This window comes from Sceloporus undulatus, chromosome 1 (assembly GCF_019175285.1).
Source record: "Sceloporus undulatus isolate JIND9_A2432 ecotype Alabama chromosome 1, SceUnd_v1.1, whole genome shotgun sequence".
Taxonomy (NCBI): domain Eukaryota; kingdom Metazoa; phylum Chordata; class Lepidosauria; order Squamata; family Phrynosomatidae; genus Sceloporus; species Sceloporus undulatus.
The window spans coordinates 56970430-56996977 of NC_056522.1; the positions used below are offsets into that span (position 1 = coordinate 56970430).

The 26548-nt window shown below is 41.0% G+C and overlaps 1 protein-coding gene across 1 annotated transcript in view; it reads right to left on the bottom strand.

The window, feature by feature from the left end:
- RSPH9 (radial spoke head component 9) overlaps positions 1–8747 on the bottom strand; it is a 29620-nt gene extending 20873 nt beyond the window's left edge. Inside the window, exons 1-4 of the mRNA XM_042446981.1 lie at positions 8456–8747; positions 7144–7303; positions 3311–3440; positions 1688–1834 (exon numbers count right to left, since the gene is read on the bottom strand). Coding sequence (XP_042302915.1) covers positions 1688–1834; positions 3311–3440; positions 7144–7303; positions 8456–8682 — 664 coding nt within the window. The 5' untranslated portion in view covers positions 8683–8747. The remainder of the gene's footprint in view (positions 1–1687; positions 1835–3310; positions 3441–7143; positions 7304–8455) is intronic.
- Positions 8748–26548: the final 17801 nt, after the last annotated feature.

Consider the following 26548-nt stretch of genomic DNA (forward strand, 5'->3'; position numbering starts at 1 on the left):
TGTCACTGTCATCCTCAGCTTCCTTCCCGCATTCAAAAATAGGAAGATAAGAATAATAGCATGGACCTATCTTTCTGGGTTGTTCCAAGAACTGAAATACTGGACAGAACCTGGTTGATCCTCTATGCCAATATAACTATGCTGCTATAAGTGGTGGTGGCAAGAGGGAAAAGGCCACAGGCACACAGTGCAACAGAAGCCACAGCCAATACCCCAGATTAGATGTATCACATAACTTGAACATGAATAACTACCATACATTGTTCATCCAACCTCCACTTCAAAACCTACATTTTTTAGACCGCAGCCCCACCCACAGTCATTTCCTGGCCACTGGAGAGAAACATCCTACGATTTTTCTATAATGAAGCAATGAAATCATCCTTGGGATCTTTGGAGGACCTGAGGAGGTTCTGGAGGATGCCTATCACTACACATCCAACTACAGGAAAATAGCAGGATGTTTCTTTGGCACTCCCCCAGCCCCTGCCCCACCCCACACTCCACAAGCTAGAAAATGGTTGAGTTGGGGGGCTGCAGCAGAAAGATGTTTTAAGTTATGGGAAGGGATTTTGGTCATTGTGTGGTATGCACAAAATTCCAGTCTCCACAACAATAAAAAAAGCCATGATTATGTAAATTGGACATACACCATCATCATTTCCTAACAGGATGTCAGCCCACATTGGAGAAATAGGCTGCTCAGATTGCATGCTACTGCAGTACACTAGAAAAAGTACAACTGCTACCACACTGAACTAATAAGATTCTAGCCAATACATATAATGCTTTGAACATTAACAAATACACTGTATAAAAGCTAAGGGTTTTTTTGTTACAACAATAACACAGTGAAAAGAAACCATCTCTGCTAACACAGGCAAGAAAGATCTACAGCACTAATTTTCCATGTATAGACTTTATCACATGAGGCTATAAAAGCAGAATTTTGACAAGATAAAGGTGATTCTGACTAGTACTTATCACACAATGGCATGTCTATCCTGCTGCTGTCTTGCATTCCATTTGGTACTGTAGTGCACCTTTTCACTGACAGGCAAAATCTGTCATCATCATCATTATTATTATTATTATTATTATTATTATTATTATTATTATTATTAACCTTTATTTATAAAGCACTGTAAATTTACACAGCGCTGTACATACAATTAGATGGTTCCCTGCCCTCAGGCTTACAATCTAAAATAGGCTCTCAATAGGCTCTCAATCTCGTTTCTTTACTTCCTTCATGCAATAGGTCCCGTCCACTGCAGTTTCACTTCTCAGGCAGTCATGTGGTGTAAATGGGGGTAATTCTGCTCCTTTCCCCCTTTCTGCAATCACAGCTGCCAACAACTTCCCAAAGCCAGCTGCTGTGTGTTCATTCACACATCAGCCAGCCTCAGGAGATGGTTGGCAGTCGCAAACATGGGACTGGTGTGGAAATGTGCATGCAACAGCCTCACCCTTCAGGAGATGGGCAGAGCAGTGATCGCAGCTACCAGCATGTGTTTGGCAGTGTGGAAAGCAGAATACGTGATCATGGATTGCTAAAGTACTATCGTAGAGAAAAATGTGATTAAAAATTATGCCAAATCCATATGCTTCCATTCTTGAACTAACACAACTATGGCAAGACAGCAGGCTAGTCTGATAAAATCCTGTGACGCCACTTCTGACTTACCTTTAGGAATATCATGTTCAAGAGAATCCAAGAAGTCAATGGCTGGATCCAAGTCAGCTTTCTCCAAGAGAGTTTTGTTTTTCAATTTTTCAGGCTCAGTGAAGTGGAAATAAGAGCTTAACTTTTTGCCCTCTGTCAGCGATAAACCTGTTGCATGAATAAAAACAAACAAACATTGGCACTATTGAAAAAACTGTTTTAAGAAGAACATGGCCATTTTTCATGACTCACTATCTAATGGACTTATAAAATATTTAACTACTGATGGCACTAAACAAGTTCACACAGTTAGAAAACCTCTAGAAATTGGTCATCTTGTGCTGTTTGGGGGCATTATCAGCAATTCCACATAAGCACCCCAATATGAACTGGTGGCTGTTGCAATCTTACTGAGGTTTACAACAAAAGAAGTATCCTTCAAGCTAACACTGCAACTAAAAGCATGCAGGATCATGAGATAAAGCCCAAAGATAACTCCAAAAGAAAACTATTTCTAATAATAAGCCATGTTCTGGATCACACACTTCTCCCTTTTCCAAGTTCATCCAAATGAAACAAATGTGAATATTCTACTGAGCCTATGATAGCAGATGTACAAGCATTCTCATGAGTGGGTATCACCATAACTGAGGGCCTCCAGTTCTTTTATACTTTAATTTACAAATGCAGGGTTGTTAAATATATTGCCATAACATAGGCAGTACCTAGGCTGGCCAGTATGCTTCAAGTCAGCATGTGAGTGAGGAGAAAGGGCAGAAAAGTGGACTTTTTCCTTATTTTATTATGGTTTGGGGCTCTATCATTTCTCTCTGTTCCCTACAACAGTACCTAGGTCAACCGTGTGTGAGGAAAAATGCTTTCTTCCTTATCTCCCTCCCTCCCTCTCTCTTTTTGTATGGATGATAGCCACTGCCACTGAGATTGTAGAAAAGGATTAAAAGTAGTGGGCTGCTGCAATAAAAACAAAGAAGGGAAGAATCTACACTCCTTTCAAGTATGAGGGTCAACTACTATACTAGTGATCATTGCTGAATAAGAGGAAAGATGTAGGAGGAATCTAAGATTGGCCTCCCTCTATCCCCATGAGATCTCTGAACAAACAACAAAATGGTGATTCTCTGAATCCAGTTCTCTAGATTCCAAACTGATAATCTGGCAGCATTGGGCCAGGCATAAGCTGGGAAACTCTGAAGTTGAATTATGAAACAGTTTAATTGATTTAACACTTAGCAAGCTCATATTTACCCTGAAGAAGGACAAACTGGAAGGATATAAAGAAGTCCTGTATACTGGCAATTTTATTTGCATTATGTCTATAAAAATTCAATCAGCAGAAGCAAATTTCACACTATCTGTCTTGAAACCAGAACACAGGCAAGAACATTTCTAAATGGGCACTTTCCACACATACCTCCTTCTGTACAGACACATCATTTTTATATCTGCCATATGAAAAAGAAGACAAGTTGTGTTGGCTGAGTCTGAATGCAGAACAAGCATGTCCCAGATGTACAGAAGCTCACATATGGGTTGGTTTTACCAAACCAAACTTGGAAGACGTTATCGGCCATGGTTACTTATGTACTGAAAAACAGAAATTCTCTATGTTCTCACAGCAATTACCTTCAAAGTTCCTGTTTTCATGCACAGGACCAAGTGGTGACTTTACATATGCTCCTCGTGGAACAATACCCACTGCTTTATCTATCTGATGTACTGTAGCTACAAGACGGATCTCCTCTTTGAGCAAGGACTTTATTTAAAAAAAACAAAAAACAAGTATTAATACATAGATGCCTTAGATTCATAAACTGGAATAGGACATAGAACAGAATCAAATTTCTGCAACTTCAGAGGTATGAAAATACTCATATACTAACAATCATTCAGCATTATTATTATTATTATTATTATTATTATTATTATTATTATTATTATTAATGTTTATTTATATAGTGCCATAAATTTGCATGGCACTTTACAGGCATAATCAAAACAGCATATAACCTGTCAATAGTGTACAATCTAAAAGTCAAAAAATATAAACTATACAAAATTAAGCAAGTTAGGCAGTTAAAATACAAACTGTAAAAACAACTAATCCATACAGGTACAGTATAATCAAATATAAAATTATAAAACAATATTAAAATACAGTTCCAAATGCTGTAGGGAACAAGTCTTTCATTCGGATTTAAAACTAGCAAGAGAAGAGATAGTCTGCAGATGTTCAGGGAGGCAGTTCCAGGAGTACATGCAGCAAGTGAAAAAAGATGAAGCCGAGCCAAGGAAGAAGAAACCCTTGGATGGGTAAGAAGCCTTGAGCTCCTGGACTGCAAATCTCAAACACGATGGTGAGATGAAACAAGGACTGACAGATAAGGGGGAGCTAGGTTGTGTAAAGCTTTAAACATTAAAAGAGAAGACGCTTGTACTGAATTATAAAAGGAATGGGTAGCCAGTGAAAAGATGCCAAAAGTAGGGTGACATGATCAAAGCAACGAGCTAAAAAGATAATGTTAGCAGCAAAATGTTGAATGGAAATCAGAGGACTAAGGTGGGACAATGGGAGCTCCGTCAAAAAAAGATTGCAGTAGTCAAGGTGGGAGATAACTAGGGCATCAACTACGGTCTTAGCGGAAGAAGATGATAGAAAAAATCTAATTTTAGCAATATTATAAAGGGGGGAAAGCATCATGACCAGGCTACAGCCTGAATCTGTGGAGCAAAGGACAAAGAATAAAAAATAGAACAATAGCAGAACAATAAGTATGCCAACTCTATTCCAAAAAATTACTTTTCTTTCAATGAGCCTGGAACTCAGAATTATATTCATATGTTTGAAGTATTTCGGGGGAAATAGTGGTGTGGTTTAGTTCCTGTTTAAAGTATCTTGCCTTAATCTATTAAAAATAAAGCTGGAAAAAAATCAGGTAATAAAATTATGGAAAAAATTGCTAAGAAACTAATTTCCACAAACAAGCAGGAAAATATATTCTGATTAAACCTTGATTAAAGATGAGTGAAAATTATTGGTTTTCCACAGAGTACTTGTGAAATCAGGCTCTGTTTGTTGAAATGTTTTCAGATAATGTGTTTCCATTATTATTGCTGTACAGTATATATGACCTGAGGATAGAGGAGACATGTTTCCATATTGCATTTTTGCTACAGCAAAAACTGAGCAAAGCTATTTTTAGTTCCAACTGTTATTCTTGAGATCTACATATGCTCCTACTGTTTTATAAATAATTTCATCCATTTTCATATGCAATAAGAAATATGAGCCAGTTTTAATCCTGTTTTTAAAAATCAAATCTTGGTGGTGGGGAGAGAAAATTGTTCAGTGTGACCCAGCAAATCCAGGGATGAAGATGAGATTAAAATTCCAGGCAATAATCTATTCATCAGTGTATGTGGATTCTCAATACCTCAATATTTGGTTGTAGTCAATAATACCATGACATATGAACAGAATTATTACTGATGCCATAAGAAACAGGGTTCAGGAATACCAATTTCTTTTTCTTCTTTAGATCTTTGCTGAACACCCACTTCTTCCAAGATCCTTCCTTAAATACCACAAACTCACTTATTTTGTGCTGTTTGAGAAGAGCTGACCTTTCCCAACTCATATCTTAGCTAAGTTTTGGTCAAATCCAGGGCAGTCCAAAGTATCCTGGCATCACAGCTACCTCAACCTCCCCCCATTACCTTGTCCACAGCTCCTGCAAAAATGCAGCTACTTATATGGGTGTCCCAATGAGCCACCTGGGACATCCGCCACTACTGCAGGTCACTCACTTCTGAGGTCAGATGAAAGCACCCAACCTTGATCACACGGCTGGGCGCCTTGTTCTGATCTCAGTTTGAATGACCCATAATGGCAGCCGGCAGCTCAGCAGGATGCCCATGCACACAGCTACTGCAGTGCAGGAACAGGGGACTCTGGATCTTCCTGGAAGATCCAGAGTAAAAGGTAAATTTTTAAAAACTATTTTAAAAGTGTTATCCCCCAGTTCTGGTGTGGAACGTACTGAACGTCATCTAGACTACTTGTAGAAAAAATGGGATTTTGATGGGTCATCCAAATAGAAGAATGTCTCCATTCTGGAGGCACATTGGTTAAATGCCTGTATTGCAGGCACTCACTCAAAAACCACAAGGTTGTGAGTTCAATACAGCCAGGGGCTCCGGGTTGACTCAGCCTGGGATCCTTTTGTAGGTTGCTAAAATGAGTGCCCAGCTTGTTGGGGGCAATTAGCTTACATTTAGTACATCAGTAAGCAGTATAGCTTGGTATTGCTATTAATTGTAAACCCAATGAGCATGAGCCACTTCTAGCTATACAACACCTAAAATATTATTGTTATTTATTTGTTGTATTTACAAATTCCAATCCATTTGCAAAGGATTAGAGAGGGAAAATGATTTCTTGGCACATTACATATATGTATGGATTACCACCACAGTTGCATGTGCAGCATAAGAATTCTCCTCAGAAAAGTTTCTTACCTTATGGGAATTAACTTTTAGGTAAGCAGAATACATTGCTTTGACTCCTTAAGATTTACAGGACAGCTAGTTCATAGACCTATACAGCTATTTCATAGCCCTTAAAAACTTATGGTCAGTGCCAGAATTTGCATCTTTCTGTATCCAATTGCACTTTGATTCTACCAACAATGTTATATAATACAGTATGTTTAAATACCAGGGCTTTAAAATTCTACTCATCCATGTATCTGAAGAAGTGAATTGAAATCCATGAAAGCTCATGCTAAATCAGTTAAAGATTCCACAATATTCCTTCATCCCAGTCAATTAGACCAAAATTTCTGGAATCCCAGATTTCAAGTCATGGTTGTTGCATCACTGCGAAACAAACAACACATCTGAATATTCTGTACAAAACAGCTGCCAATATAACAAGCCATCAGAAGCACTTGTGGAACTCATTCCAAATTAAGACATAATAAACTTTCAGCTGTAGAAAATTAAACATAGTGAATCAACTGATGTTATCCCAAGCAGTTCACGTGTGGGGCAAATGAAGCCTGGCAGGTATCTATCGAAAAGACCACCTGGAAATCCAATGCACTCTTTACAACCTGGAAGGATACAAATATAACGTAAACAAAAGCAACGAAGGAAAGCAGTACAATTGGCCCTTAATATCCGCAGGGATCCGTTCCAAACCGCCTAGATAAGAAATAACACAGGACCTCCCCAATGTGTGTGTGGCCACTAGAATGGCCATGTGCATGCACCTCCATTGAAAACAACAGGGTTTGCTGTCTGCAGATGCTCAGATCCACAGATGGCAAGACCCTCCCCTGTACAAAAGAAGAAAAGTTGATTTCTTTAAAAACACACACACACACACAAACACAAGTCATGAAAATACATTGTGAGCAATTAAGTGAAGAGATGAAGGACTGTCCCAGTGTACTTACTCCAGCTTCCTCTTCATATGGCCTTTCAGCATCTTCTTTCTTCTCAGGTTGTTCATATTCATAGGATGGGTCCCCTTGGAAACGTCCTTTTAGCGCTGCAGTCGTTGCAACCATTTCCTCAGTAGGAGGGGGCAGAAGGCTCCAGTCAACACAGTTTAAGCTGTCAACAAACCAACCAAACAAAAGATTTTATTGATGGGAAAGAACAGGAGTTTATGAGATCTGCCGAATTTCTCATAGAAATGATCAATGAAGTTGGTGAGAAGAAGACAGACTCCACAGCATGCAAAGCTGGAAAGCTACCAGTTTCTTGACCACAAAGCTCTGAAGCCATTCCATGGAGTCCATGGACCGCAGCTAAAGAGTCCTTTAGCTCTATAGGATTTATTTACTTATTTACATATATACGGGATGACCAGGTGTCCTAGTCCAAAATAGGAGGGGAGAAAAACAAATATATCACTAAGTACAAATGCTAAGGGATAAAGAGTGTGAACAGGCTGACCAGATGTCCTGGCTGCAAAGGAGGACAACTTAGGCACTGCAAACTGTAGTAGGCCATTCAACCAAAATGGAGGACGTGATAAAAGCCAGAAACACTCATATAAATATAAAATCAGACTCAAAAAAGGAGGACATTTTGGAATCCCTCCTGGACAGAAGGCTGAAAGGTAGGATATGCCCTGGAAAAGAAGGATGTCTGGTCACCCTGCATATAAATACAAATCCATGCTTCTTAGTCCTCCTCGAAATGGAGGGCACTTTGGAGTCCCTCCTGGACTGAATGCTGAAATGGAGGACATCTCATGGAAAAAGAAGGACCAAGTCTAGTCACACTGCTGTATATAATTATAAATCCATGCTTCTTTAAGTCATGCTCAAAATGGAGGACACTTTGGAATCCCTCCTGGACAGAAGACTGAAACGGAGGACACGTCCTGGAAAAGGAGGACGTCTAGTCTCTCTCGCTATAAATATAAATTCATGCTTCTTAGTCCTGCCCAAAATGGGGGATGCTTTGGAATCCCTCCTGGACTGAAGGCTGGCATGGAGGACATGTCCTGGAAAAGGAGGACGCCTGGTTTCTCTCAATATAAGTATCAATTCGAGCTTGTTAGTCATGCTCAAAATGGAGGACACTTTGGAATCCCTCCTGGACAGAAGGCTGGCATGGAGGATACGTCCTGGCGACCAGACATCCTCCTTTTCCAGGACGTGTCCTCCATGCCAGCCTTCTGTCCAGGAGGGATTCCAAAGTGTCCTCCATGTCTGTAAGGGCTCCTTGGCCGCCTCCCTCCAGGCTTTGGCCCACCTATAGAGGCGGCTCCTGGCTCCAGCCCTGTCCGGGCCCAGGCCCTCGGCGATGTAGTAGGCGCCGCGGATGCCTTGGAGCCGGCCCCAGAGGCGGACCTGCTCGAAGCGGTAGTCCCGGCGCACCAGCAGCAGCGAGGTCCGCAAGGCCGCCCTCTTCTCGGGGCTGAGGCAGACGCCACTGCCAGCCACCAGGTCCAAGGCGTAAGGCAGCGACTCGGCGTCCATGGCGGCCTAGGCAGGCAGGCAGGCTTCGCTCGCAGGCCTCGCTAGGCCGCGTCCCGTCGCCAGGCAACCGTCGCCATGGCGCCCCTGGGCCTTGGGACTGAGAGTTCCTGCATGGCAGGGATGGGGCTGGGCTGCATGGCTCTATGGAAGAAGAAGAAGAAGAATGGCCCAGTTTTGGTCAAAAAAGAAAAAAGGGGGAGAAAGCAGCATACAAAAATCACCTCAGCCATGGTTCCAAACCTTTGTAATCCTGGGATTTGCAGTTTAATAATAATAATAATAATAATAATAATAATAATAATAATAATAATATATTTATACCCCGCCTCTCCAATTAGATCGAGGCGGCTGACAACATTAAGAGAGAGCATTATAATACAATAACATTGTCATTCCCAGTCACAGAGCTCTTGTGCCTCAGACCAGACTACAAAGAGTTTCCACAGGAGTGGAATACTAATAATAATGATATTTATTTTATACCCCGTGGCTTACAAATTGTTAATTAGACATTTCCCTGCCCTCAGGCTTGCAATCTAAAGAGCTACATTTGTGTCGTGTGAAAAGGCCCAACAAGTGGCAGTGCTGGTTTGAATTCATTTGTTTATTATTATCATTATGTTTATCCTGCTCTTTTCCCACAACAGGGACTCAGAGCGGCTTCACAACATTAAAAAAAAGGTACAATTAAAAACATAGGGAAAAAGCACATTAAAAATGAATTAAATCATCACAGTATTAAAACAAGATAGTTATTAAAAGAATAAAAAGTGTCCTCTCAGGTAAAAGCATGGTGTTGTGTGAAAACCCCTATTTTTCCCTGTGTTCCCACATGTGAACCACCAAATTCGCAGAGATGCACCTCGATCTGAATTTCTGCAGTTCCATAGTGTGAATAACAAACCCAGAATGCATGAGTGAGGTGATTCACATTGTCGTGCTAAAATATGGCATGTGAATGATCCCACATCTGCTTAATTGGCAGGCGACAGGAAGTGAGATTGAAAGGGGGACTGTGTATGCCACCCTCCCCTTTTACATTGGGTACTACCTTCCCTCTCTCCCACCCAGTTGAATGGTGCATGACATAGCCCTTTGAATTAATGGACTACCAGGAAGGTCATGGTAATGTTGTTGATAACTGCCCTTGACCCATGGTGACCCTGTGGATAAGACATCTGCAAGACCCCCTGTCCTCCATTGCTGTGCTCAGGTCCTGCAAATTCATGCCTGTCACCTCCCTGATTGAGTCTAGCCGTCTGACATGCAGTCTGTTTCTCTTTCACATGTGTGTTGTATGCCTTCAAGTCATTTCTGACTTATGGTAACCCTAAAGTGAACCTATTACGGGATTTTCTTGCCAAGTTCATTCACAGGGGGTTCACCATCGCCATCCCCTGAGGCTGAGAGAGCATGCCAAGGTCACCCAGTGGACTTACATGGTCAAGCAGGGAATCAAACCCTGGTCTCCAGAGTTGTAGTCCAACACACAAACCACTACACCACACTGGCTCTTTCTCCTACCTTCCACCTTTCCTAGCATTATTGTCTTTTTATAGTGACCTGTGCATTCTCATTATGTGGCCAAAATACAATAGCCTCAGTTTGAGCATCTTGGCTTCCGAGGAATTTTCAGGCTTTATTTGCAGTAGTTTTTTAAACAAAATCAGTGTTGGGGGATTTAGTACTTATCCAAAGAGAAGCATGTCACTGTGGAAATAATTTCTTCCGTAGCATGACAGGGGGTGAGGAACAAGGATAGTATAGGAAACAACTTTTCACATGTCCCATACAATTTGCTTACCCTCATTAGTTCTGTGTAATTGCAACACATACAGACACCTCCATGGTTAGCCATAGGGCCTGCACCTGTGGGGTGGGAAGATGAGCACCCAGGTTTTGAAGCACCTCGCAAAATAAAATGAGCCATTTTCTTCCTTCAGCACAGTCTGGAGAGCTGGAGAAAGGTTAACAATTCCCTGGTATTCCAGCTGGCACCCTGATGCCTGGCAACCCTATCGGTAAATAAATAAACTACTCAAAATCAAATAATTTCTCCATGGAGAAAATGGTTTGCGGAGGATTAAACAGTCTCCCCTTTAATTTAAACCAATTGTATGATCTACATTGCTAACCCTTTCCAACAGCAATATTGCTATGGTCTTACAAAACATCCATATATTATGGCTATAAAAGACTTTTTTTTGCCAAAAACAACCTTTCTGTTAACTTTAATTCTGTTTTGTGGCCTCTAGCTCACAAACTGTACAAGCATGATGTTTGAGGTTTTAATTGTCCTGTCAAAGGGAAGGGCTAAGACTATGTTGTATCCATACGCTGTGTTGGGACAGCTTTGCTTAATGATGGTGTAGGTTTGGCAGGTTCAGTCACTATGAATGAGCCAAAGGACATGGATGTCCCTCTGAATATGAAATGCACCTGCAGGGTGTTTTGTCTGTAAGTATAGTCAGCCCATGGTATGCACTGGGATTTGGTTCCAGAACCCACCATGGATACCAAAATTAGTAGACGTCCAAGTCCCATTAAATACAGTGGTGTAATAAAATGGTGTCCCTTATATAAAATGGCAAAACCAAGACTTGCTTTTGGGAATTTTTTAAAAATATATTTTGAAGCCGTGGATGATGGAATCAATGGATAATCCATGGATACAGAGGGCCAACTACATATGCACATGGGTATAAGAAATGTTACAGAGTTCCAAGGGGCAAAGAGCTTTGGAGATGGGTTCCCTACCTGGTCTCTTGCAGACTGATGCAGAAGGAGCAGCTTTACTGCCTGTTCAAAGCAAGAATGCAAATCTTCAGCCTACAGGCCAAATCTGGCACATGGAGGTTTTCCAACTGGTTCCTCCCAAGCCACATCCCTCCTTCCAAATCTTATTTCCAGTCCCAGAAACCTGCTTTTACTGTCAATATCATTGGTTGGATATAAGGTTCCCACTCATTCCCACTATTACAGAAAGCCTTTCTCTGACACTGAAAGAGATGTTCCTGCTGTTATCTCTTATCAGTTACTGGAGATAACCATACAGATCCCCAGGTGTGCCACATGGAAACATTGGATGGCACATGAAAAGGTAGCTCCTACAAGTGTAAGCTGAGTCTCATATTGCACTACTCACTTGGAATGAAAAACAGTGCCAAAATGACTCTCAGCCCAAATGGGGCTGAGAGACTTCCTTATTGAGTTGAGTTGTGTACTATTCTGATTTGATTCACTTTGTTTCAGAGTCTAGCTGAGTTCTACAGAGTAACCCAGACACAGACAGGGAGAGATGAACAAATCCTGAGTGTTACTCGCATGGAGGTGCTGAGAGTCGCAGGGTAGTGCAAGGGTCACACTGAAGTGCAGCCAAGCAACAGAGCCCAGGAAACAGCTCTGCAGAACACAGCCATATGCTCTCCACACTTGCTATAGTGTCCTGCCTTTTGGGGATGCCAATTAGAATAAATTGAGGCTGTAAATTTTATTAGATGAACATCTATCCAGTATGAACTGGCCTGGGACCCCGGATTATATGATCAGGGTCAACTAATCAATCTCAGGTGCTAATGAGTTTTCCACTCTCCAGCGCAAGCAGGATTCAAAGCAGATGTCAGAGTTGAAAGCTCATTATTCCATAAGCAGTTTTATAAGCCACTCAAGCTCCGCTTCCCACCCATCTTGGCTGGACATTATTAAAACAAAACAAAGCCAAAAAATTGGGGGTGGGGATCAGTTTCTAAAGACAAATTCTTCTAGGTTCAATAAAGCTCAGCGAGGTAAATGAACTCTGCTGGCTTTCTCCTGACCCCCAATTACTAAACACTGATAACGATCAGAAAGTAAGTGGCTGGTATTATTTAACAAAACGGAAGGTCAGATGCCCTTCCTTTCATCAAGGTCAGAGGTTACCATCACTGTCATTAAAGAGTATGGAAGTGATCTTTCCTGTGGATCAGGCTCCTCTCACGCTCCACCCCATAGCACACACTCAAATAACGGTCTTGGAGGGAAGTTTTCAGGCTCTTACCTCTTCCACTACAACAATGACCTCCTTCTTCGCAACCACAGACACTCAGCCAACTGTTTTAAAATTACATTGTGATCCTTTGGCTCTTTGAAGGCTATGAGAGTAGGAAATGCTTGAGTATTGTAGGATGCAAAACTCTGGCAAACTGAAAAGGGACATTCCGATCAGTCTCTCCTTTAAAGAGACTGAGGTCCAAAAGACACTGCAGAAATAATCTGGTGTGAGACTGCTTTAACTGCCCTGGCTCAATGCTAGGGAATTCTGGGAACTGTAGTTTTGTGAGACATTTAGCTCTCTCCATTAGAGAGGTCTGGTGCCACAATAAATTACAGTTTGTATAACTCCCTAGCACTGAGCCAGGGCAGTGAAAGCAGTCTCAAGATGCATTATTTCTGCATTGTGTTTTGGACCTATAATATCCAGCATAAGGAACAATATTTTTCCTCATACTGTGTATGAGAAGGTCAGTACTTACAAATTGCAACAGAGAGTGGGAGAAATGCTCTTTTTTTCACTGTACTTTCTCCATTCTTCTAACTAAGCAGCTGGCAGTCATAGTCCAAAAAGATAATTTTTCCAAACTCTGGAAGAACAAGCAGCAATTCATCTTCAAGTGCAGAGATGATATCTCAGTAGTCACAAAATATTACCTGAAGCAGAGCCTGGAAAAGTTACATTTTGGACTACAAGTCCCATGTGGGCTGCAGGGAGGGGCAGTCTAGGAGCTGCAATTAAAAAAAAATCTCTCAAATCTTTTATTTGAGGGCACATAATAAGGCAAACTTGCAGAAGCAAAAGTGGTCAAAAATGTGTTTGAGAATTCCACTTATGCCACTTTGACTTCCGTTGTAGAAAGCAAGCTGGGTAGAAATTCATTCCCTAAAAATGCAGGGGTGATCCTGCACAAGGGGGCAGATTCAGGTATACAATGCAAGTTCTCTTCTTTGCTTGTTCTCTCTGCCTTTCTCTCTTTCCTGGTTTGATCTGATTGAACAAGCTATGATTTTTGTTAACAAAGGCCCGGTACAGACCGGCACGTTGCAACAATATTACGGCTTGATAGGGCTGGGCGTCCAGACGCGCCCAACCCTAGTGACATCACAGGTGCGCACACCCATCCACACGCTGCATAAGACGCCTCTCAGCAGAAGCAGCGTCATAGGGCTGTGTCGCAGCCTTATGACGCCACAAAAAAGGAGCTGCCTAGAGTGTACCGGGCCAAAGTTGTCTTTATGCTACAGTAGAGCAACTACTGAAGAAGGCCAAAGAAAAAGTGCAAAGGCAGGCTTACTGTTGAACATAAAGAAAACAAAAATAATGACCACAGAGAATCTTCACAAGGACATAAAAATAGTAAAAGAATTCCTATACTTTGGATCAAACATTCATCAGAATGTGGACAGTAGTCAAGAAATCAGAAGACTAAGAATGGGGAGGCCAAATATAAAAGAACTAGAAAAGCTCTCAAAGAACAAAGATATACAACTAAGCACAAAAGTTAGAATCATACAAGCAATTGCATTCCCCATTACTATGTATGGATGTGAGAGCTGGACAGTTAAGAAAATAGACAAAAAGAGAATAAATTCCTTTGAGATGTGGTGCTGGAAAACAGCACTGAGGATACCGTGGACAGCAAAAAGAACAAATAAATGGGACCTAGAACAGATGGCGCCTGAAATTTTCCTGGAGGCAAAGATGACCAAACTGAGGTTGTCATACCTTAGCCATATCACAAGAAGGCATGAATCATTAGAAAAGACAATAATGTTAAGGAAGGTGGAGGGAAGTAGAAAGAGCAGACGACCACATGCTAGTTGGATGGACTCAATTAAGAAGCTTATAAATATGAATCTGCAAGAACTTAAAGCCTCAACAGACTGGCATCAAAGGCCGGCATCGGAGCGAAGTGGGGATGTGGGCTCCGACTCTGCCTCCATGCCGGTGTGACACCATGCACCCCCCACATGGCAGGCAGCATCACGTCCAGATGACGGAGTGCCAAAGGAGCACCGAAAAGCCATGGCACTGGCGGATATGGCGCCCTCTCCTCTTTTTGCACTCCTTTTTTGTGCCATGGAAAGGCCAGATCAGGACCACAGCATGTAGTTGCTGCGGCCCCGATCTGGTGCTGAAAGGGGCGGCTACAGACCACCCCCAGAAGAATAGTTTAGGATAGAGAGTCTTGGAGATGTCTCATTCACAGGGCTGCTATGAGTCAAGATAGACCCAAGGGTGGTTAACAACAACAAAAAGTCACAATTCACAAACCAGTTTCAAATAATGGTATAGCGACAACTCTGATTTGTTTAAATAATAGTTTGCCTTATTCAGACATTACTGAGAAAAAGGCAGTTAAAACACAAGAAGGTATGTGTTTGCTCCCTATACAGTTACTGGTAATCGTTATCTGAATTCAGACAGTATTTCTAATACATCAGGTAGCTTACACAATAGTATTTCAGATGCCTTCATAGCTTTTAATTGTTATACACACACACACACACACACATTCCCCTTTTCCTCTCTCCTGCCTCCCCTGCAAACAAACATATTTCTGGCTCTTCCACTAGAAACAAGCTGTTGGAGGCAAGTAGAAAATCACCACAAAACATGAGGTGAAAAGCTGTTTCAGTGATACTTGCCATTTCTCTTTCCTCAGTAACAAAGCACAGTGTTTAATAATACTTTTATGTTTTTGATCTGTGGTGCTTTGTTCTTTGGCTACCTGACAATGTGCTAGGAACAAACTGTTTGTTTTATTAGCAACTAATCCTAGGAGTTACATCAAAGGAGGAGAAATGGATGCTAACTGTACAGTTCCTAGTGTGTACAGTATAAAGCAGAGTTCAGCAAATGGGGCAGAAGACTATTTAACTCCCTGGTATAAACCTAAGCACTCACAGTTACTTCTTAAAAATTCCAACTCTTAGAATCCGCAGCCACCTTAGTCATGGCGAGGAGATTCTGAGAACTGTAGTAAAAAAAGTAACTTTTTTGAGTTCTGTTTCTTCCACATCCTATTAACCACTGGTTTTTCTCACACCTTTCACTAGGACATTTCAAGCAAGATAGCATTAAAGGAAAATGTGCATATCTGTGTACAAAATAACAAGTGTAAAATGTATTGCAAACAAGAACAATACATAGTTTTTTGTGGGTTTTTCACCAGCAGCTGTGGTTGGCCTCTTCAGAGAAGTTCTCTGAAGGTGCCAGCCACAGCTGCTGGCAAAACACCACGGATAAACTCTTATAGGACACAGCCTCATAGCCCAAAAAAACACAAAAAACTATGGATGCTGACTGTGATTCACAAGAATACATTTTTTCTCTCTCCTAGAAAGGAAATACAAAACATATCTTTCCATCCATTTGCTTTCTAGCCTTTTCAGTTATTCCCGGCATTCTTCTTGCTTCGTTGTACAACTTCAAATTTCTGCCTCATTTTCAGATTCCATAATCAGGCTTCCCATCGGTACGTCATCACTTACATCATGGCTTTTTTAGCTGCTTTTCTTTTCAAAGAAAGAGCCATTGTATACTTGAATACTTGGGTACAATCCCCCAAAGCGCTCAGCCCCCACATGATACTTCTGCTGATTTCATCTCACTTAATCAGAGCTATTAACTCAATTCCTGAGCATCCCCAATTTATTTTTTATTCTGCTTTGTTTTTAAAGTCTATTTAGGCACTTAGATTTTCCATACTGCATTAAACTTTTTTTTCCTTTTATATCCGGCTGTTTATTTGAATGTAGTGTTTCATTTAATTCTCTTTTTTTTTTTTTCCTGTTTTATTCATTCGCAGCACCATCTGGTTTTATGTCTTTCAGTACTCAGCTGTATGGCTGTGGATTTTAGATGTTGGGCCAAGTGTTTCTTCTTTGATTAATTCAAGCATGTTTGGATTATGAGTAACTGCAAATTAAGAAATGGCAGAAAATGGTAACTCTGATGCACAAACTTTTGCAAAGTTACTTTACTACAACCCCAAGAATCTTTATACTGTACATAGGTTGGATAGGTGTCTTTTGAGAGTGCTTTAGTTGTGAGAGGGAGCTGGTTTGCAGCTGTTTCCAGCTTCTATAAATCCCCTAGCTAGCATGAGACATTCTAGAATATGTAGTTCAAGAAAGGCTACTTTTCCTATTTACCTTGAACCCTAAATACCTCCCTGTAATTTCTGTCCTCATCTTATTTTTATAGAGATGAGAGTGGAATTGGGTCAGGAAAGAAATTAACCAATGAATTTAAATAGCTATTTGGAAACATCATTCTATGTATCTGTTTAGGAATACTCCCAAAAACATTTATAAGCAAATGTGAGAAATACAGTGTACTCCTATGACCATTTGGAAGGAGAGAATGCATTCCAGTCAATGGAGACTCAATGGATTATTTTGGTATATCCTCTTTCATGTATGTCCCACTAGTTTTGCTTATAGTTCAATGTCATACTGTGGGGGGGGGTGTGAAAAATTATATTAAATTATCTCTATATTGATTGGAAAAGTTTGATGGAAAGCAACTGATAACACCTGTTTTTACCATGGGCCACTGGGTAATTTAATTTCATGGCCCACACATCATGGCTATCACATAGAGGTATATATATACTGTATATTATTGTTGTGCGCCTTCAAGTCATTTCTGAATTATGCCAACCCCAAGGCAACCCTATCACAGGGTTTTCTTGGCAAGATTTGTTCAGAAGGAATTTGCCTTTGTCTTTGTCTTCTTCTGAAGCTGAGACAGTGTGACCAGTGGGTTTCCATGGCTGATCAGAGGAAAGTCCAATTGAATAAATACTTGAATCCAGAGAACCGAATACCAACATTGTGAATGCTTGAATTTCAGGTGGCATTGCCCTCAAGAAAGACAACTATTGGAGGATGGTGGTGGTGAGGTGTGGTGTGGTGTGCCTTCAAGTCATTCCTGACTTATGACAACCTTAAGGCAAACCTATCATGGTGTTTTGTTCACAAGATGGCAGAGGATGGCAACATGAAACTGGAAAATCTCTTCTGGCTCAGTTTCATTGTCCCACTGGCAACCAAGGCCTTTTTATTTAGGAAGCAGAAGCTGAGGCAGGCACAGTTTGAGCATGCTAATCAGCAGATTACTATCTGGGAAGAGTTTCAGCCTGAAAAGACAGCCATGTCACTCAGAAAAGAACAAATAATTTCCCCATGTGTATGGTGACCCTTCTTTTTTGAGCTTCGATCTATGAGGCCACCATGCCCAATGACATGCCAGGTCAAACTAGCGCCCATGGGTGGAAAAGATACAGAAGGAGGATTATCCATGACAGCAGTAATGAGGGAGACTCATGAGGAGAGAGGCCTTGTTTCCACCTTGGCAGGGTAGTACTTCTGGACTCGTCCCTGCAATTGACATCTCAGGTAGATGTGACGGCCAGAAGTGCTTGCTATCAACTTCGGTTGATACGCCAACTGCAACCCTACCTAGACAGAAGGGACCTTGAAATGGTGGTACATGCTCTGGTAACCTCTCATCTAGAGTTCTGTAATGCACTTTACATGGGGCTACCCTTGTACCAAGTTCGGAAGCTTCAGTTAGTGCAAAATATGGCAGCCAGATTGGTCACTGGTTTATCAAGGTTCGACCATATTACACCTATCTTAAAAGATCTTCACTGGCTCCCTATTTGTTTCTGGGCACAGTACAAGGTGTTGGTTATTACCTATAAAGCCCTACATGGCTTGGGCCCAAGTTACTTACGGAACTGCATCTCCCTATATGATCCACCCCGCACTCTTAGAACATTGGGTAAGAACCTATTGGAGATAGCAACCTCTAAGTATGTTGCTACTTCGCAAAGAGCATTTTCAACAACGGCTCTGAGACTCTGGAACAGTCTTTCTGAGGAGATCCGCTCGGCGGCCTCGTTAGTAACATTTAGAAAAGCAGTTAAAACCGAGCTTTTAGCCGAGCATACCCCACCTGATATGTATACCCCCCTGATATAATATGAATGATATGCCCCCGTCTGTGTATGATCCCTGCCTTGCTTGTTGATGCTATTGTTATTGTCTGATGTTGGATATTTTATTGTTTTTAGCTGCTTTTAATTGAATTTTGAGGTAAACACTGTGTGCTATTAGTTAGTCTGTAACCCTGCTTCGATCCACCGGGAGAGGCAGGGAAACATAAATAAATTTTATTATTATTATTATTATTATTATTATCATTATTATTAGTGAGGGAAAGGCTGAGAGCAGAGGAAAGTTTATACGAGCTGAAGGCTATCATGGCCAGCATCCATAGTTTTTTTTGTGGGTTTGGGGGGCTATGTGGCCATGTTCTAGAAGAGTTTATTCTTGATGTTTCACCTACACCTGTGACTGGCATTCTCTGCAGACGCATTCTCTACAGATGCCAGCCACAGATGCAGGCAAAACATCAGGAATAAATGTAAAGTCGAAGGCTTTCATGGCCGGCATCCATAGTTTTTTGTGGGTTTTTCAGGCTATGTGGCCATGTTCTAGCAGAGTTTCTTTCTGACGTTTCGCCAGCATCTGTGGCTGGCATCTTCAGGAATAAACTCTTCTAGAACATGGCCACATAGCCCAAAAAACCCACAAAAAACTATTTATATGAGCTCTCTGGACAGAGGTAACTGCACGATACCTCATGGTACTGATTTGTTAGTGAGGCTAATATGAATGGAGTAGAAAGGTGGGCCCAAGTGGGGTTGGAGGAACCACAGCTGCTTGCAGCAATGGTAAAACATACTTTCCACAGGATAAGAGATGGCTAAAGCCATCCATGTACTGGACTGCTCCCATTAGGGGAACTAGTTAGGAGGCCCATAATACCTACTAATTTGTCTATCCAGGAGGCAGGGCCTGCCCATGTCCTTACTATATAAGGCAGAGAGCATGGTGGCTCAAATTCATACCCCACAACCAATAATGGAGAACCACCACTTTCCAGGGGTCATGTGGACCATTTAAACAGGATGAAGGCTGCAGTCCAGTTCACATTTACCAATGAGTATGCTCCTTTGAAATCAGTGGAATTTACCTCTGATTAAATATGCTTAGGATTAGATGCTCTGTTCTGCCAGATGTTCTTTGCCTAGGAGGATACTTCATCCATTGTTCATGGATGTCTGTATATTTTATTTATTTGATAAGTTGCTCTTACAGCCTCTATGTCCAGTTCCTATGTGGTAAAATATAAGTGGCAGCTCCCTGAGAAGAACTTTGCAGATTGACTCATCTCATCCAGACTAATCATTGGATCTTTCCCAGAGGAAGCGCTTCCTGTTTCAGTTGAGCTTTATATGATTAAAAAGTCTGCCTGGCCCCAGATGTGATCTTGTATCCTACTGTTTGTTACAAAGTTGTTGAGTCTACCCATTTAGGTGTCCTTTGGTCCTGACTTATTCTCTGATCATGACTACTAGCTTGATGCATGGAATCTAGCGCTCATCTCCTGGCCAAGACCTGACAATTGTATTAGCTGCCTCTCCTTGTGACAGGAAGGCAGGAGACAAATAATGCTAATAAATAGCAATAAATGTCTACATATCCTACTGTACCTGAATAATGGAAGCAGAATTAGTCCATCTAATCACACAGCAGGGCCAACACAAGTCAAAACAGGTACCTCTCTTTCCTGGCAGCAAAAGTACAATAATAATAAAGTCACAGAATCATAAGGTTACAAGGAGCCCTATGGGTCATCTGCTACAATCCCTTGCTCTATACAGGATCTCCAGCTAGAGCATTCCAAGCAGGTAGCTCTCTAACCTCTTTTTGAAAACATCCAGAGAATAAGATCTCACAACCTCTCTAGGCAATTGGTACCATTGCCAAATCATCCCCACGGTCCGGAAGTTCCTTCGAATGTTCAATCAAAATCTACTCTCCTGTAACTTTAAACCATTAGACCTACTTCTACCCTCTGAGGCAGCAGAGAACTGTCAGGATTTGAAGGGTTAAAACACAGCACACAGGGAAATGCTTGATGTGTGTGTGTGTTTGGCCATGAGCATTCAGCAGAGTGGCAAGGCTGATCTAGCACAGCTGAAGCTCATTGTGTCAAGGACTCTTCAGTGTCCAAGTGCATGTAGCCATGGATGATGAAACATGTGTCTGGATTGCAGAGGAGACACATGGCATGGCTACACACCTGAACTCACTGGGTTTGGGAGACCACATGGTCTGGAGTCTATATAAACCCAGGGGTTGCAAGGGTGTGAAGTAGGAGTTGGATTGGTATGTTGTGGAGTTTGAGAGATCTAGTTTTGTAATATAGCACTGTTAATAAAGAGCACTTTGGGGACTTTTGTTTCTCTGGTGGTTTATCAGAAGAAGCTACAGCATCGGTTTGCTGTGTGTCCCTGGAGGTTCCTGCATTGCTGCAGTTCCTGGAAGACATCCAGTTGCTGTCATCCCAACTTGGACTTTGGAGCCACACTTCGGCTTCTGGAAAATTGCCAGCTCTGCTCCAAGGGTCTGGCTTAACCCCAGGACTCATTTGAGTTGCTGACAAGGGTTTTTGGACCCCAGCAGTTGCGCTGACAAGAACAACCTTGCACTATCTTCTCTGTGGAAGCCCTTGAGGTATTTAAAGAGTGAAATCATGTCATCCCTCAGTCTTCTCTTCACCCAACTCCTTCAATTTGCTGCCTTTTCATACCACCAAAAAAGCATCTACCTGAGGCAGGTGACACACATGATTTAACAGAAGGGTTGGATGGCCAGCCCTGCAAAGTTTTTAGAATAGTAAGACCTTTGGATATACACTTGTCTCTCCATATTCGCTAGGGTTAGAGGGGCAAGACCCCCGTGAATATAGAAAAACTGCAAATAACAAAAACACCATGTTTTGACCTGAGAGGACACTTCTCTGGGAATCTCTACGTCCTCCAGTGCAACTCTGTGGTCAACATCCAACAGACACTGACCATAGAATTGCACTGGAGGAGCTACAAATACCTAGTGGAGTATTCTCTCTAGGAATCGCTAGGTCTTTCAGTGCGACTTTTAGTTAAAGTTGACCATAGAGTTGCACTGGAGGACCTAGATATTCCTAGAGAGAACATATTAATCAAATCCATAAATAATCAAATCCGCAAATATCAAAGCCACAAATATGGAGGGATGAGTGTATACATTTTTGTAGAACTGTTGCCACCAACCCTCAAACCATGCATAATAAGGCAGCTTTATAAATATAAAATCTTACAATGCCGTGAGAGTTCATCTGCTCTAATAGAACAGGGGAGTTCACTACCCTGGGCAAGGTGGCTAATAGATTTCATTTCATTGTGCTAGTTTTATAACAGGGTGTCTGATGGATTCTTGCCAGCCCGTGCCCTCCAACATTTCACAGATGAAAACAGGGACATGTATGGCCAAGCAACATCAGAGTAAGTAAATTTAATGTTGTGACTCCAAGACATAACATAAAACATTAGAAATACATAATCATTTGAAACTGCCAGACCAGCATTTAAATCTCTGGAAAAAATGTTTTTATGGAAGACTACTAATAATAATGTCTTATATGTATATGGCTGTCATTATTAGATACCTTTATATACCCTTCCTAGGAGTTACCCGATTAAGCTGAATAGTGGGAGATGCAGGAAGGTAGTATTGGGTGGGCATTTTAATATGTTTATAAAGTCTTTTTAATATTACTTTTAAATTTTGTCTTAAATTTATGTTTTTTAAAAAAAAAAAACAATGATCCAAAACACAGTGGAGAAATAATCCAGTTTGAGACTGCTTTAACTGCCCTGGCTCAGTGCTAGGGAATTCTGGGAAGTGTACTTTTGGGACACAATTAGTCTTCTCTGTCAGAGAGCTCTGGTGCTGCAACAAACTACAATTTCCAGGATTCCCTAGCACTGAGTTAAAGTGGTCTTGAACTGGATTATTTCTGCAGTGTGTTTTGGACCAAAGTTAGTTTAATTGTGTTTTAACTTTTGTATTAAGAGGTTTTTAAGATAGATAGATAGATAGATAGATAGATAGATAGATAGATAGATAGATAGATAGATAGATAGTGTCTTTAAATTCTGTATGCTGCTCTAAATCCCATGCTGGAAGAAAGGCAGGATATAAACAAAGGCCTGTTACAGACTGCCAAAATAAAGCTGCTTTGGGTGTCTTTGGAGATATGCTGTTTAAATGATGCATGCATCCTAAGAATCTGGAAGCTGCACCAAAGCTGCACTCCAGTGCTTAGGAATGGAGTGTGGCTTTGGCGCAACCTCCGGACTCTTAGGACCCATGCGTCATTTAAATAGCATACCTCCAAAGAGACCCGAAGCAGCTTTATTTTGGCAGTCTGTAACAGGCGAAAGTAATTTAAGAAGAAGAAGAAACATTTGCAGCAGTTTCAATCACTGAATGGTCAACTTCTCTCCCCTCAAACCTGACAAGCACTCAACAAACTTTGTAGACAGATCACATGAATTGAGCATGAACTAAATTATTTTCTGTTCCATTTTTAACTAACACAAACAGAGAGAAACAATCTGCTGCCTATGTTAGGGTTTTTTTTTACTATATATTTGTTCTCATTTCTTATTTAAACTTTTTAAAAAAGAAATACATAATCATTAAAATATAATTTCTCTTCAGACTCTGAAAATTTTGCTGTAATCTGATGCAGAAATCTCCCCCTTATATGGGCCAATGGGAGAGAACATGGATAAAAAGTCAAAAGTTAACATTGAGTTATGATTTAACGGATAATATTTATAAAATAATAAAATTATGTATTGATGCTATCTGACACCAAAGAGACATCTTAAGATGTTTAAAAGTTCCACCAACATGTGTTGGAAATGTAATCAAAAAGAGGGAACATTTTATCATATGTGGTAGACTTGTGCTAAGACAAGAAAATATTGGACTGAGATACATTCTACTATAGAAGATATTCTGAAGTTTAGATTCTACTTGATGCCAGACCTTTTCTTACTGGGGTTTATGGATGAACAGATGGAGCAGAAACAATGAAGAATTGTCCAAAATATGGTTACAATCACTAAAATACTTTACACTCCAAAGTGGAAGGATGAGGACATCCCTTCACAGGAAGAATGTTTGATAAAACTGCATGACTTCGCAGAGATGAATACATTAATGAATTTGCATAGAGAGAGGTCTGTTAACTTTTTTAAAGAGTGTGAATTGATTATTGATTTTATGAGAAAATATCGGGAGGAAATAGCAATTTATTTATTTATTTATTTTATAACGCATCTTTCTCCCCAAAAATGGGATTCAGATATTAAAGAAGAAGAACGCACAAACAAGGAGAGGCTGCAACGCTTTGTGTTTTGTTTACCAAAGCCTAGTGGGAAGGGCAAAATTCCACCCCTTCCTCTCCTCTCGCATTGCTGAGTTAATTTTGAATGCAGATTCCTTTCAATCTTGAACTCAGTTTTGCAGTGTTCAATAAGCTGAGGATGAAGGAGGAAATTGAGAGGAGGAAAAAGAAACTGGGACATTTTAAAAGCACTGAAAAAGTGGCATGACAAAGGGTTTATCTGATTGTTCCTGCCAAATTGGGAGCATTGAATCCCTAAATGCAAGTCATTTTTTGTCCATCAATACTCCTCAGGAATCTATCTGGAATAGAGTCATTGGGCTGACTAATCTTGGTGTCCTGGGACTTGGGTTTGTAAACACCAGAACCATTCATTTCACAATGTAGAAGCAAAATGGTTCTTTTCTCCTTTTATGCCGAATGCAGTTGTGCCAGCTTAACATTTGGTAGTTTTTATAGCAAGAAGATGGCTCATCTCTGAAGTAACCAAGTTTTGTTCACAACTCTATGCGATACATGAAAGTTGGGTTAATGTTGCTTCTTGTTTTTTAAAAAAATGTTACAGGTTTTCAATCTAGTTTGTGTTAGATCATCCTTCCCTAGCTCTCCAGATGCACTGGACTATAATTCCCCCATCATTTCCACTCACCATAGCCAGCAAGCATGGGCTTCATCCCCTCTGCTGGTTTTGAGGCTCTCAAACTGCCCCCCCCCCCCCCACACACACATACACACTGCCCTTATCCTGATAAAAAGAATTGCTATTCCTGGAAAAATGCCCTTTTTCAAAGTCATAAATGGACTTCCAGACACATCAGACCTGGGATCTTTGATTTTTTTTTATTATTTATTTATTTATTTATTTATTTATTTATTTTGCATATTTGGCAACAGGACCCTGGAGCAGAACTGTAGCCTCCAAATCTTGCAGCCTAAACAGATGTGATGCCTCAACCTGATACAGCAAAACATATTGAAAAAGGGTTTTAAAAGTCAAATATCTCCTTATGATGAGAGAATTTCTTTACATTATGGAAGCAGGCCTCCTAAAGAATGTAGCCTAAGAGACCTGGATAACATGGATTTTTCCCCTTGATCCCCTTCCTATAATGTGTCTTTATTGGCTCAAGAATCAAAGTGGTAATCCATATCTCAATTGCAAAGCAATTTGCAATAGCAATAGCAAGTACATTTCTATACTGCTTATCAATGCACTTAAGCACTCCCTAAGTGGCTTACAAATTGTAAGCTAATTGCCCCAACAATTTGGGTACTCATTTTAGCGACCTCAGAAGGATGCAAGCCTGAGTTAAGCTTGAGCCCCCTTAGCTTGGATTGAACTAGCAACCTTATGGTTTGTGAGTCAGTGGCTGCAGTTTAGGCATTTAACCACCGCACCACCAGGGCTCCTAATTACCATGCAATTGAGGAATAGGTGAGAAAACCATAATTTTCCACAAGTATATATTGTTCCATGTACTCATGTTCCATCCACAGGTGACATGTGGGCTGACAAGAGGGGGTGCATCACCCCACCATTTCAAGGGAAGATGCCCTTCTGTTTGACTCAGAAAATGCCCTACTGAATTTTTGCATCTCCTCACAATCCCTGTAACTCAAGACAAGAGGGGATCATTAACAGCTGAATCTGTGAGTTTAACATTTTAAGGTGCTTGGACAACCATCTCTTGACCCAGAGAATAGAGAACTTGCATGAGCTGGCAACACAATATGGAAAAAATAACTTTATTTGTCGGTTTGGCACCAGAATAGCAAGAACACAATTGCAAATTTAAAAGGGGAGAGGCTGTTGAAACATTTGTTGTTCCACTCCTCATAAATGCTGTTAGTTTAGCACATGGGTGGGCAACTTGTAGTCTTCCAGATGTTGTTGGACTGTGCCTCTTCACAGCCACAGCCACCACAGCCAATGATGTAGGATAATTGGAGTGGCACCCCGACACATTTTTTATCCCTGCTTTACAACTAGAACAACAAAGCTGTCCATCTGGCGACACTGGACAAGCATGACATATTACTACAAACAGAACATCTGAAACATTTATTGTAACCCTGTTTGCTCAGCCATTTGACTGGGGTGTATTCCAGAGTGCAGTGCTGGAAAAGTTGCTTGTTTTGGTCTACAACTTCAAAAGTAACTTTTCCAGGTTCTCCAAGAAAATTTAGGATTGTACCCTTAAAGAAACACTACCACTTGACTTTGGCCAAGAAATGTGTTCCCTACATCAATGATACCCAAAGTGGTGCTCCGTGAACCAGCACTACTCCACAAATGCGTGGCTGCTAGTCCACAGAAAAGTTTCCAAGAAATTAGGTGAATAAACTAATAATATGGCACAAATATGGTAGTGGATCCCAGCACATTGGGGGAGGGAAATATCAGTCCACCATTTCAGATATTTTGAGAAGCACTCCCCTACATCATGCCTCCTTGCACGAGTAAACTTGCTCAGGAAGAGATTTCTGGTGATATAGTTACAATTGCATAAT